Source organism: Pelophylax lessonae (genome assembly GCF_965119305.1).
Source record: "Pelophylax lessonae genome assembly, chromosome: 7".
Classification (NCBI taxonomy): domain Eukaryota; kingdom Metazoa; phylum Chordata; class Amphibia; order Anura; family Ranidae; genus Pelophylax; species Pelophylax lessonae.
The window spans coordinates 268,863,783-268,876,379 of record NC_138774.1 but is presented as its reverse complement, the minus strand read 5'-3'; the positions used below and the strand labels follow the sequence as shown (position 1 = coordinate 268,876,379).

Genomic DNA, 12,597 nt, shown 5'->3' with positions numbered 1-12,597 from the left:
AGCTCAAATATATCTATTTATATATGTAAACAAGTGTCGGGTCTTGCCATGTCATAGCATTGTGCTACTGAATCTATGTAACATTTTAAGGAATGCACCTTGTGATGTGTTCAGTAATTGATGTCACTAGGGGGTCTTCTTTCCCTTTAGCCTGGTAACCTTATCAGCTGCTGTCCCATAGCAACATTCCAGGGAGTTGTCCATTTATGTGGCTGGAGAATCCTTTGTCACATTCAGTGACTTGGCTTCGCTGGGATTGGTCAGCTGTAGAAGGCTGGTTCTGCCAGTTAGGCAGACTTCAATGGGAAGGGGTTGGTCTGTATCGGCCAATAGGAGCTGAGCACAGGCACCTAGTCTTGTAACCTGCCGGGTTCAGCATTTACTGTAGAGAAAGCGTGGAGCTGTAGAGGAGTCCAGAGCTGACGCAGGTGTAAAGCATCTCCAAGATGCTTTGTCTGTGCTTGTATGTGCCCGTGTCAGATGACTCTCAGTCAGAGTTTCAGTACTTTGAGTCCAATGGATTACCTTCAGAGCTGAAGTCCATTTTCAGGCTAAGCCTTTTTATTCCATCTCAGGAGTTTTCAACTTACAGGCAGTGGAGACAGGTGAGCTTATGGCTGCTTTACACTGGATGTCCTTTGTCTCGCTCGTGTAGTAAAGGAGTGCAGTTGTATTTTACACTATTACCTTTTTTGTAAAGGGAAGATTTTACAAAATTCCTCGTCCTTTGTATCTTACAAATACCCACACATTGATATCATTTTTTTTTTTTTTTTTTTAAAAGTTGGTTGTGAAGATCTTTACTTTCAAGTGTGTGAACTTTTTTGAAATTTTTTTTTTTTGAAATTTTTGCAACCAGATAACACAATTTTCCAGTAGTGGGATTTTTTTTTTCTTAGCAATTATTTAAATGCTGTATTAATGCATGCAGGGTTTTCATGGCTTATTTATAAATGGGACAACTTTTGACAACGGTGTGTAATATAAATATTCAAATTTTTTTTTTTTTTTTTTTTTTGCAGTTCACAATGCATTCTGCAGTCAGGCTTTTTGGCAGTTTCTTGCATGTTTTGTTACATGTTCATAGCGCTCGCCATGTGAATGCCTGAAGTTGTTTCACTGCAGCAGTTGCTTCTAGTGGTGAATCGGAGAGAGGTTGTGCCGGTTCAGAAAATGATCAGTCATTTATTGGTTTATATTAGTTGCCCAATTATTAAAAAAAAAATAGCACTTCATTTGGTCCCGTTTCATATATACTCAACCTAGACAATTTTATTTTGTGTGCAACGTTTTTTCAGACATACTGATTTGGCTCTCATAAAAGCTAAAATACTGCATCAGATTTTTTTTTTTTTTTTTCAAAATTAGAATTTGCTAAAAGCCTGTAGTGATGGGATGAATTATTAATCGTATTGCTGCTTTAGATTCTGACCCTACTGTAGCTTGGAGCTCTTCAGTCTCCATAGTTGATGTGATCATGTGCTTGACAATTGATATAGATATGTGCGGTTCAGGGCTAGTCATGGTGTTGGTTATAATGCAGGATTTATATAGTGCCAACAGTTTGCGCAGCGCTTTACAATATGAGGGAAGACTTTTATATTATATATATTATAAATCTCTCTCTATCTCATATGATATGAGGAAGACAGTTACAATTCAATACAGGAGGAATTAGAGGGCCCTGCTCGTTGGAGCTTACAATCTAGTATCTACAACTAAGAATCCCCCCCGCCCCCCCCCCCCCCAGCCGAGGAATCTGTAGTTCTATTCGCTACAATTGGGAAAAGCTTTTATATTTTTGGGAGCTGTGGATTACCTGGTCTATGGTTTTTTTTTTTTTTTTCTATTTGTACATTTTACACAAAAATGAAAAAACGGTAAATAGGGTCTTTGGTATGTGTTTGACATATGTACCGGTTTAAAGTTATTTATGAATCTGTAACATTATCACCATCCCATGATTATAGAATTTGCTTAAGGTAAACTGTGCGCCCGCTGGCCAGCGTGTAATGTCACACACTCAACTATCTTTAGCTGTCAGCACTCCGTGTCCTCTGATGGAGTCCTGTGACTGCAGCTCAGACAGTTTACAAAGGTCACTGTAAATCTCTCTGCTGATCTCACTCATCCTCCGGTGGCATTGCAATTGGTGCCTATTAACCCCATCAGGTGCCTCTGTGCCATGTACAATGGCTTCTCACCTAGTCCGTTTAAAATCCTTTGTCGTCCAATTTTGAGACTCACACATTTCCATCATTAGGATCTGTCCAACGTTTTAACTCAAGTTTGCATATAATGTTGGCTTCCCTGAGGTTTAGGTTCCTGTATGCCCCAGATAAATGATTTGTTTTGTAGACTGTTTCTGTAGCCGCTTATGCTTTTTCCAGTTCTATCCTGCGCTTTCCAGAGGCAGCATGCCAGTTGATGATGATCATGCATAAAGAATGACAATGCAAATCTGTTTCTCCTTTTTCTTCCATAACAGAAGATAGTGAAAGCTGGAGATAAGGACCAGGATGGGCAACTGGACTTCGAGGAGTTTGTGCACTACCTTCGTGACCATGAGAAGAAGCTCCGATTGGTCTTCCGCAGTCTGGATAAAAAGAATGATGGTTAGTAATGCAGTTTGTCTTACTGAGGAATCACCACAGGCAGACACAGAATAGTGAGGCAGCTGCTTTCCGAAGCTTACTTGCCAAGAAGTTCTCAGTTTTATGAATTGGCTTACTAAAGCAGTCTAAATGTGTGTGCAACCTCAGCAGCTATTGCGACTATGAAATACTGCTGGCATCAAAATATGATGTCCAATACCTTGCCCCCCAAAGAGCCTTGTTACACTTAGATCAGGCTTGCTTGCTTCAGAAGTTTACATTTAGTCATCCCAGTTGCAAGTGTTGAATTAATTTCGGATAGTTTTGTCAAGTTGTTGGCCAAGCTTAGATGGCATTACTTTTTTCTGTGCCCTGTCTTATTAAATGCATATCATAAATTCACTTAAAGTACAAATAGCCTTTTACAAATATAGTGATAACCTCATCTATTGAAGTTGTAGATCACAATCTGGCAGTTTATTATTTCTGTGGCCTCCATTTATAGTTCTAGAACAAGTCAACCTATGAATGTCAGCAGTCCATGAGACTCAAGTCAGAGCGAGGCCAGGTGTTCTATGAGGTTACAATTGTTTTGCCATGATCTGTTTGCTCAGAGACATGGTCTTTTGAAGTATTCTGAACTTAAAACTTTAAACTTAATCTTTAAATATAATTTTATTGATTTTCTATTTTTTTTTTTTTTTTTGCTCCTCTTCCAGGTCGAATTGATGTGCAGGAAATAATGCAATCTCTCCGTGACCTTGGTGTAAATATCTCCGAGCAGCAGGCAGAGAAAATCCTTAAACGGTAAGCACACAATACCCATCAACCAAGTCTGTCTTCAAATTCTGTAGTCTGTCCTGTATTGTGCTGATGACTCCTTCTCGTGTTTCTCTTCTCGCTTTCACCCCCCAAAAAAACTAAAGTGATCTAGTCTAGTAATCCCAGAGTTGCCCACAAATACTTTCTGGCAGGGAGTAACAGTAACTGTTTATCTGTGCTGTCTTTCCTTTTGCTTCTGTCTGTGTGGCTGTCAGAATTAGGACGGGACACCGCTGGGGTCCTGTCGCCCAGTAAGTATGCTGTCCTCTTGTACCCTTCCCGCTGTGTCTTGCTGTGCTTGTGCATGGTTGCCTGTGTTTTTCTCGGAAATCACTGACCCCTATGCATTGGCCTTTGTCTTTCAGCATGGATAAAAATGGTACAATGACCATAGACTGGAATGAGTGGAGGGATTACCATCTCTTACATCCTGCTGAGAACATTCCAGAAATCATCCTTTACTGGAAACACTCTACAGTAAGTGCAAATTTAAACACTTCCTTTGTCTTGTTTCGGCATGCTTTGATGAAACTGGATGCTAAAATGCTTTTCATACTGTGAAATGGGATGAAGTGTGTGCAGCGGAATACTCCAACATAAGCAGGGCCTGACCATTTTTAGGGGTATCAGTCTGGTCTTTAGGCTGCAGGAATACACCATTGTATATATGACCAAGTTTTCAGCCCAGCTGAGGAGACGAGTTTCTGTTAAAATAAGTTTCCGAATGTTTGTAGTGATCTGTGGACAGTGATCTAATAAACCATTGCTGGGTATTAACAATCACCTGCTGTTCCTTGTTCACCTAGGTTTGGCATTTTGGGGGTTTAATTGAAACGTAACTGGCATTCCTTAGAGGACCTGTCTGCAGGTCTGAGCAGCCCATGTCTTGTAACAAACTTGCTGTATCTGCTATTAGGTGAGCAAAAACCATATCGTAAAACTCCGGCAGCGAATTGCATGCAGAGAATAACTGGTCCAACTCAGCCTATGCTGGTTAGTTCCACCCCCCTGTAGCCTGAGGCTTTTGTGCTGTAGGAACCGGATGTGCTTCCCTTTTTTTACATAACCTTCTGCAAAAGAATTCTTTACCATTCTCTGCTAAAGTACTTTTAGGGAACAGGCCTGACCGGCAGCTATAAAGCTGCTTAGGGTAGAGTATGGTTTATACATACTGGCTGGATAGTGCCAACATTGATTCCATCTCGCTGCTCCCTTTGCAGATCTTTGACGTTGGAGAAAACCTCATTGTGCCTGATGAGTTTACCGTGGAGGAGAAACAAACTGGAATGTGGTGGAGGCATCTTGTGGCTGGTGGCGGGGCTGGCGCTGTGTCTCGGACATGTACGGCTCCCCTAGATCGGCTGAAGGTCATCATGCAGGTTAGTAGATTTTATGGGGCAATCATGCCACACCGTCTGGGTATTTGGACATAGTTTCTTCTTTTATATGGTGACATATTCAGTATTGATTAATGATGCAAGCTCTGTCACAACTTTTTTCATTGCATTTTGTTAACGAAGGCAAGGAGAATTGTGTAATCGCAGTCAGAGATAAATGGAGGAATGCTGAACTTTGTCCTGCACATTATGAATGACATTTGCCTTTTTAGCTCACTGTGTGCTATAGAGCAGTACAGGTTCTTCCCTTGGCATTCAGCCATTTTGGGGTTTAAAATTTATGTTAAAAAAAAAAAGAGGTTTGTGGCGGCTGCAGAAAGAACCTTATGCTTTGTGGAGGCTTGATTTTTAAAGAATTCTTAATTAGAAAAATTTGTGGAAGTTCTTTCAACCCCGCTATGTGCATGGACTGGTTTACTGAGTAGCTTCTACTGGTAATGATGTATTGGCTGATTACCATCAACGCCAGCTCCAGGTCCATGTGTTGCAGTTGTTAATCACGGTTTTCTGAAAGACGTATTATAGTAGTGACGCACTAGCAGCTGAGCAACAGGTCTTTAACTGAAGTACTGAGAGTTATTATGCATTCCTGCTGGGATTACAAAGTTTTCTACAAAAAAGCAGAATCCATTGTGCCGGGATTAGAAGTGATTTCTAAACGCATGCCTCATGTTTTTCTCTTGCAGGTTCACGCTTCACGCAGCAACACAATGTCCATGGCAGGGGGCTTTATGCAGATGGTCCGTGAAGGAGGCTACCGCTCGCTGTGGCGGGGAAATGGCATTAATGTCATTAAAATTGCTCCAGAGTCTGCTATTAAGTTCATGGCTTATGAACAGGTGAGTTTGTCACGATCTGCTGCTATGTAATAATGCTGGCAGAATGTCAAAGGTGAATGCAGACAGATTGAGTCAGTTTTGTGTAGACTTTATTCTTCCATGTTAGCTAATAAGGGTGCTTTTTCTAGTGCTAAAACCTACTTTATTCCAAACAAACTTTAAAAACTCACCTGAATGTGTATACAGTGTATCAGTACCTATACAGGGGAAATTATCTAGCTGGATACCACGGTGCACTGGTACGTTGTGCACACATCCATGTGTTTTTAAATTTGTTTTAAATCCTTGATTTTTAACGGTAAGCACTATGAGAAGTGTATTTATAATTTTTGAGCACTTCTCTAATGTACAAATGAAGTAGACAGAAGTTAAGCAAGGTAAATTAAGTGGTTCAGTTTCATTTAAGCTCATTATCACACAGATAAAGCACAAGTGGCTTTTTGTTTTTCTTTTTTTTTTTTTTAAGATTTTTTTTTTTTGTTAAGATGCACAGATTTAGATGGTAATTTTGTCACATGTATAAGTAGAACTGTAGTAAATTGTAGGTACCTAGTAGCGCTGCATTATTTGATTTCATTTTGGATAGTGTGGGAACACAGTGTGTTGGTAAGCTGCTATCTGAGGGTAATATTGAAAGTGTGGGGAAAATAGATGTTGGTTTTTTTGTTTTTTTTTTGTATCTTTGTATTTTTTTTTTCTCACTGTTTTTATTAACTTGCTTTTTCTAGATTAAACGTTTCATTGGGAGTGACCAAGAGACCTTAGGCATTCGTGAGAGATTGGTGGCAGGGTCTCTAGCTGGAGTAATTGCCCAGAGCAGTATATACCCCATGGAGGTGAGGACATTAGCTGCTGGAATTGTGATCCAACCTGTGGTTATGAAGTTGGCACTTATGCACTTTTCCTAATGGTTACAGGTTTTGAAAACGAGGATGGCTCTGAGGAAGACTGGCCAATATCAAGGGATGTTGGACTGTGGCAAAAAGATTTTGCTGAAGGAAGGGATGTCTGCGTTCTACAAAGGATATGTACCCAACATGCTAGGGATTATTCCTTATGCTGGTATTGACTTGGCAGTATATGAGGTAAGCCACTAGGGCCCTATAGTTAAAATGTAGCTGTAAGAGATGAGCAAATGTATCTGCAATTTATTTTGGACTTTGAACATGTGAATCCAGGCTTTGGATATTCGCTTAGCGATTTCCCTCTGCACTGTTCAATAACTTACATTATTATGACCCTACTTCTAGAAATGTCTAGCTTTTCCATTTTTTAATGTTAGTAAAACACTCCTTGTAATCATCTGCTTCAATTAAACCTTTTCCAGACAGTGATATTGTTTTGTAGAAGGTTTCTTGCTCTAACCACTTTTTTTTTTTTTTCTTGAAGACTCTGAAGAACGCCTGGCTAAGTCGTTATGCTACAAGCAGTGCAGACCCTGGCGTCTTTGTGTTACTGGCCTGCGGGACCATATCCAGTACATGTGGGCAGCTCGCCAGCTATCCCCTAGCTCTGGTCAGGACACGCATGCAGGGACAGGGTGAGTACACTTGTCAATCTGAGGATTTATATTTGTAAGAATCTGCATTTATCCAAGCTAACAATAGACAAGCAATCCTTTTACTGCAGAAAAAAAAAAAAAAAATACTTGGAGCACCTTGAAAGCTAATGATAAAACCGAGCTCAGATGATAGATGGGCAGGTCGATTATCTATTTCAGGGCTGTGAATGCCTTCGGGCAGGACAGAATAGCGCACGTAGATCTCCCCTCCCTACTTTAAGTATAAACTAAATGAGTGCTTGCCCAAGGCACCCCTTTGTATTGCCCTCCCATGTCTAAGGGCACCCTGAAGGATTTTTTTTTCTGTCCCAGGCAGATTTTCATTTCACTGGGTCTCTTGATCATGGCAAATTTCTTACCAGGCACTTCTCTGTTCTCCAACTTCAGAGTTTAAGGTGCTGACATGTACTTGTGTCTTTTTGCAACCTGGCTAACTATGTATGTATATGTCTTGATTTACTGTGGGGGGTGTTATGCGGTCTTGGATCTCTGCACTAACCAATTTATCTCTAGAAGCGTGAAACATTATGGTTGACCTGCTTTTTATTTCTCCCCTCTGCAGCTTCCATTGAAGGAGCTCCACAGCTGACTATGAGCAGTCTCTTCAAACATATCATAAAGACTGAAGGCGCTATTGGACTGTACCGAGGCCTGGCCCCCAATTTCATGAAGGTGATCCCAGCCGTCAGCATCAGCTACGTTGTGTATGAAAACCTAAAGCTCACACTGGGCGTAACTTCGCGGTGATAAGAAGCGAATGTCATGCCATTGCTGGACATTAGACTTCATTCTTGGGGTATCACTCCCTGGATGTGAAGTGTCCCGTCTTCATTCTGTGAATGTGTTTAACACTAAAACGAACGGGGTAAAGCTGTGATAAGCCGAGAAACAGAAGGATGTGAGACTTTGCCTCTCTATGCTAGGAACCCCTCACCTAATCGACGATTGGCCTCATTCCATGCCCCTTGGTTAGGGGGGACCAGTAGCATCTTCCACGCTGGAAATGTGTTTACATTTTATTTTTTATTTTTTTGTGTGTGTACACTCGGCTTATTTTATGTATTGAGCTTATGATGTGCCAGCATGAGTTCTCTGAATGTACTTAATGTACTGAATATATGTCATACAGCATGCATATTAACAGTGCTATTGCTGAGGCAGCAGTCAGAGATGAGGACAATATACTTTTTCAGGGCAGCTGATCCTCTTGTATGGGCTTCAGGCCTGGGCAGCTGACAAGCAGAGGGAATTTGATTGTGGACAAGGAGTGTGATTTGGCACAACACCACTGAGGGGAAATTAACTGGAACCGATCTGCCTGTGTGGCTCTGAAAACGAGCTTCTCCACTTCTCCCTCCAGCTTTCAGCTGCTGCAGAAGGAGCCACATAGGTGGACCTGTGTCATATTTACTGGCCTCCTCCTTTTCTGAATGAACACGATGGGTGACCGGTACTGATCACTCATTCATAACTGAAGCATATTAAACGGTTTTACTATGCTTCGAATCGTTTGTGAATGAAAAGGGAGCCTCAATACACACGTCCAGTTAATTCAGCTTTAGTGCTCAATTTCTTTTCGGACTCAAAAGTGAGACATGGGGGTTCTACTTGGACCCCATGATATTTGACCAAAGTCCTGCCCCACTCCCACAATGTGAAAAAAATTGTAAAAAAAAAAATGAAGGGCTCATTCACACCAATACTCCTGCCAATACAGTGTGAATGAGCAGTTTGCTTGGCTGGCGCTGCCTATTATTCTATGGGGATGCAGTGGCTATAGAGAAAAGATGCAGGTCTTTGACAGGGGTGGGTAACCGGTTCCAAATGCACACTCTGTTCAGTGCTTTACACCTATATCCACGCTCCTGTCAAATTACAACCTGTGGCTGTTTGTATAACTGCTGCGTCCCCATAGCGTAACCTAGGCTGCCTGCATTCCAGCCACATAAACTACTGATCCACAATGTATGAGGTACAGTGCCAATGTGACTGAGCCTCAAGACCTCATTCACACACAACTTTATTTATTTACTCAATAGTATTTTCTTTTGGGTTTAGTTAGATTTTTGTAACTGTTATATTTGTGTCCACTTTTAATGTATTGTATATTTTTTGGCAAAAATATTGTTTTTTTTGGGTGGGGGGCCTGTGAATTGTAACCACAGCCCTGACTCTATGTAACTCCGCACCAGGTTATCTGGTTTGCTTGTTGTTGCCCGACCCAAGTTCAAGGCAGCCAGTTTCCTTCAATCAGAGCATTCTACTGAGTTGTTCGAAATTTGATTTGATGAGGCTCAGGGGCGTCTGCTCAACTTACAAAATTGGCACCTCTGCAGGTCGCTGACCTGCTAAGACTCACCTCTGGCTTCTTAGCTGCCTCACAGCTGTTATGATATCATTTACTTTAGTAAAGTAACCTAGCAGCAGCACAGTGTCTTAAGTTTTGCAAATGCTGTTGTCCCACACAAGACCATAGTCTGTGTCCATCCAGGACAGTGTTTGCTTGCACATTCCTCATTGTGTTTATTTTGTTCCATGGTTTTTACTGCCTAGCTTGTATATTTATTATATATTTATTTAAAAGAAAATAACAGTGAAATATTTTTACAGATGTTATAATTATAGATATAGTATTATGGCCTTTTTTATTTGACTAACTTTTATTTTTTTGCTGAGTATACAAGTGTCAGACCATATAGTTGGCAGTTGGGGTACTTTGGTCAAATACCCACAGTCACCTCTGCCCTGGTCTTAAGTTCTTACCTAAGAGCTGCTCCTTTCTGAACAGTGGACTCTAACCTGTTGGGAGGGGAAGCAGCTGGCATCAAGTTTCAAAGTCGGTGGTTTCTAGTAGGTTTTGAGGTCATTGGGATCAAAGGAAACGTTTATGGGACCCACAAACGGATAAGCAATCTGTTCAGACCTCATAAAGATAATTTGCACTTTAAATAGGATGTTGTGAGAATGAGTGAATGGTTTGGTACTTTATACACTATACACTCTCCCCCGGTTTTTAAAGTTTTTTTTTTTGTTCCACTTTAAAACAAATCTATTGGTTTGAGTAGGAGCTAGTGTCAAGCCCACCATCTTATCGTGGGGTTTCTATTGGTGCCATTTGTACCTGTTGAGCTCTATCTGCTGTGCCTATGACAAGGGGAAATAATTCTTCCAGTGAATTTAATTAGACAATGTCTACTACAGCTGGAGACTTTATTTGGTTATGGTAGCAGAAATAGAGTAAGGCCTCTTTCACACGGCCGTTCCGTATGTCCGTATATCACCCTATCCGTTTGCGGGTGATATACGGACATAATGCATGTCAATGGGATTGCAGATGTCAGCGTATGACCATCCACTGACATCCGATTTGCGTTCTTTCAGTTCTGTTCCGTTTTTTGGAATCGAACAGAACCCTATTTTTCTTCCGTGCAAAATCGGATGTCAGCGGTGTCATCTCCCATAGACATACATTATGTCCGTATATCATCCGCAAACGGATGGGATGATATGCGGACATACGTGTCCGTAAAAAAAAAAAAAATGCCGGAGCGGATCGAAATACGGTCCGTTCCGTGTGAAAGAGGCCTAACTTGCAGAATCATCTTGGTACTGGAAACGCCAAGAAGTGGAGGATTTTTTTTTTCTTAAGGAAACTTTATTAAGCAGGGCATACATGCAGGGTTTTTTTTTTTCTTTAAAAAACCCAGCAGGTTGAACGGAAAAACTCATAGCTCCCAGCATCCACAAAAGCAAAGTGGAAGTGGGGACTTCTCCCCTCCCCCTCTTCTTCCTGTTAGAATACACAAGATCAGGGCTTCAAATGCTGATTGAATGCCGGTTTTCCAGCATAATTGTTTAACTGAAGCCGGTGTAACGACTGGTTTCTGTTGGAGAGTACAGACATACCAAAAGCTGGCTAGTTCCTGTTGAATCAGCTGTCTTTCGGTACATGTGTACCCAGCTTCAGATTTTTCATAGTCAAAGCAAGTGCATAACACACGTAGCTATACAACATGTAACACAGGTCCACATAATATAGCATTTGAAAGCCGTATTGTACCAGCCAGTCATATATAGCATTGTATGCCAGGTTATCACATATGCCGAATACAGTGAAAGTGACCTCTTGGTTTCAACTCAAATGCGTTAATACCCCTAAAGTATTAACTAAAAACAAAATAGTTGTACTATTGCTTTAAATAAAAAACAACTTGCTGACAATAAGTAAATATTACAACTTCAGTAATAAAATGTGCATTAAACTTAATAAATGCAAAAATAGTCTGGAGTATTTTGTGAAAATCAGTTTTTGACATTCCACTGTTATCCAACGCCACATTATCCGATTATTTGGTAATCCGGTCGATAGCACTTGTGTGTAAACGTGTGCCGTGGGCATGGAGCCTCAAAGATGGATGCAATCCTCTCCATACCACTTTAGGATCAGATCACAGCAGCACTCAGCGCGGGCACGCTTTTTGGTGGGGAGATGGTGACATTACCCTTTAATTACAGGAACAGCATGGCCTCAAATGGAGAAGTACAAAGGCGCTATAGCGCATTAAAGCAATTTTGGGGAAAAAAAGTGAATGTAGTAAAAAGATACTCGCAAACAAAAAGGTAAAACTGTGTGTAGAATAAAAAACAGTGCTCAATCCATGTGTGATGACGTCCCTACAAATGCTCTGTCTGATGCGTTTCATCACACCAGATGTCTTTGGGGACAGGAACTGCTGGCATTTGATAAAACCACATTGAGCCTAATGAGTTTACATGGAGGAGAAACAAAATGGAATGTGGAGGAGGCATCTTGTGGCTGGTACTGTTGTGGACATGTGTGGCTTCCCTTCACATGCAGCCCTGCAGGGTTTATTGGGTAATGCCACACATGTGGGTATTTAGACATAGCTGCTTTTTTTTATAGAGGGAAATGTTCATTGATTAATGATGCAAGCTCTATCACAACTTTCATTGCACTGTTTGCACTGTGTTCACGAGGGCAAGGAGAATTGTGTAATCCCGGTCAGAGATAAATGGAGGAATGCTGAACTTTGTTCTGCACATTATGAATGACTTCTGCCTTTTTAGCTCACTGTGTGCTTTTTGAAGAGTACAGGTTGCTTGGCATTCAGCCATTTTGGGGTCGAGGTTTGTGTAAAAAGGTCATATAAGAAGCTCCGGGGCAGCTGTACTTTTAGTGCAAAAGATACTCACAATAGCTCTTAAAACACAGAGATATAAAAGGAGTAACCCTATGTGCTTAGGAGTATGGTAATATGAGTAATAGTGTGCTGCTACTTAAAGGGTACAGAATTAATAAAATGAAATTCTGTGTATATATAACTTTTAGTGCAAGAAGGATCCTCATGTTTCACTGTCATTTT

General features: G+C 41.0%; 1 protein-coding gene across 5 annotated transcripts in view; it reads left to right on the top strand.

The window, feature by feature from the left end:
* Positions 1-8,482, top strand: part of SLC25A25 (solute carrier family 25 member 25) — a 47,792-nt gene extending 39,310 nt beyond the window's left edge. For 2 of the 5 annotated variants that reach the window (XM_082263455.1, XM_082263457.1), the window contains exons 2-11: positions 2,489-2,615; positions 3,314-3,401; positions 3,632-3,667; positions 3,782-3,893; positions 4,637-4,795; positions 5,500-5,652; positions 6,381-6,488; positions 6,570-6,737; positions 7,042-7,192; positions 7,776-8,482. In XM_082263455.1, the coding sequence (XP_082119581.1) occupies positions 2,489-2,615; positions 3,314-3,401; positions 3,632-3,667; positions 3,782-3,893; positions 4,637-4,795; positions 5,500-5,652; positions 6,381-6,488; positions 6,570-6,737; positions 7,042-7,192; positions 7,776-7,960 (1,287 nt within the window). In that variant the 3' untranslated portion in view covers positions 7,961-8,482. Of the gene's footprint in view, positions 1-358; positions 606-2,488; positions 2,616-3,313; positions 3,402-3,631; positions 3,668-3,781; positions 3,894-4,636; positions 4,796-5,499; positions 5,653-6,380; positions 6,489-6,569; positions 6,738-7,041; positions 7,193-7,775 lie in introns of those variants that run through there. The other 3 variants (XM_082263458.1, XM_082263459.1, XM_082263456.1) reach the window with 3 other exon arrangements.
* Positions 8,483-12,597: the final 4,115 nt, after the last annotated feature.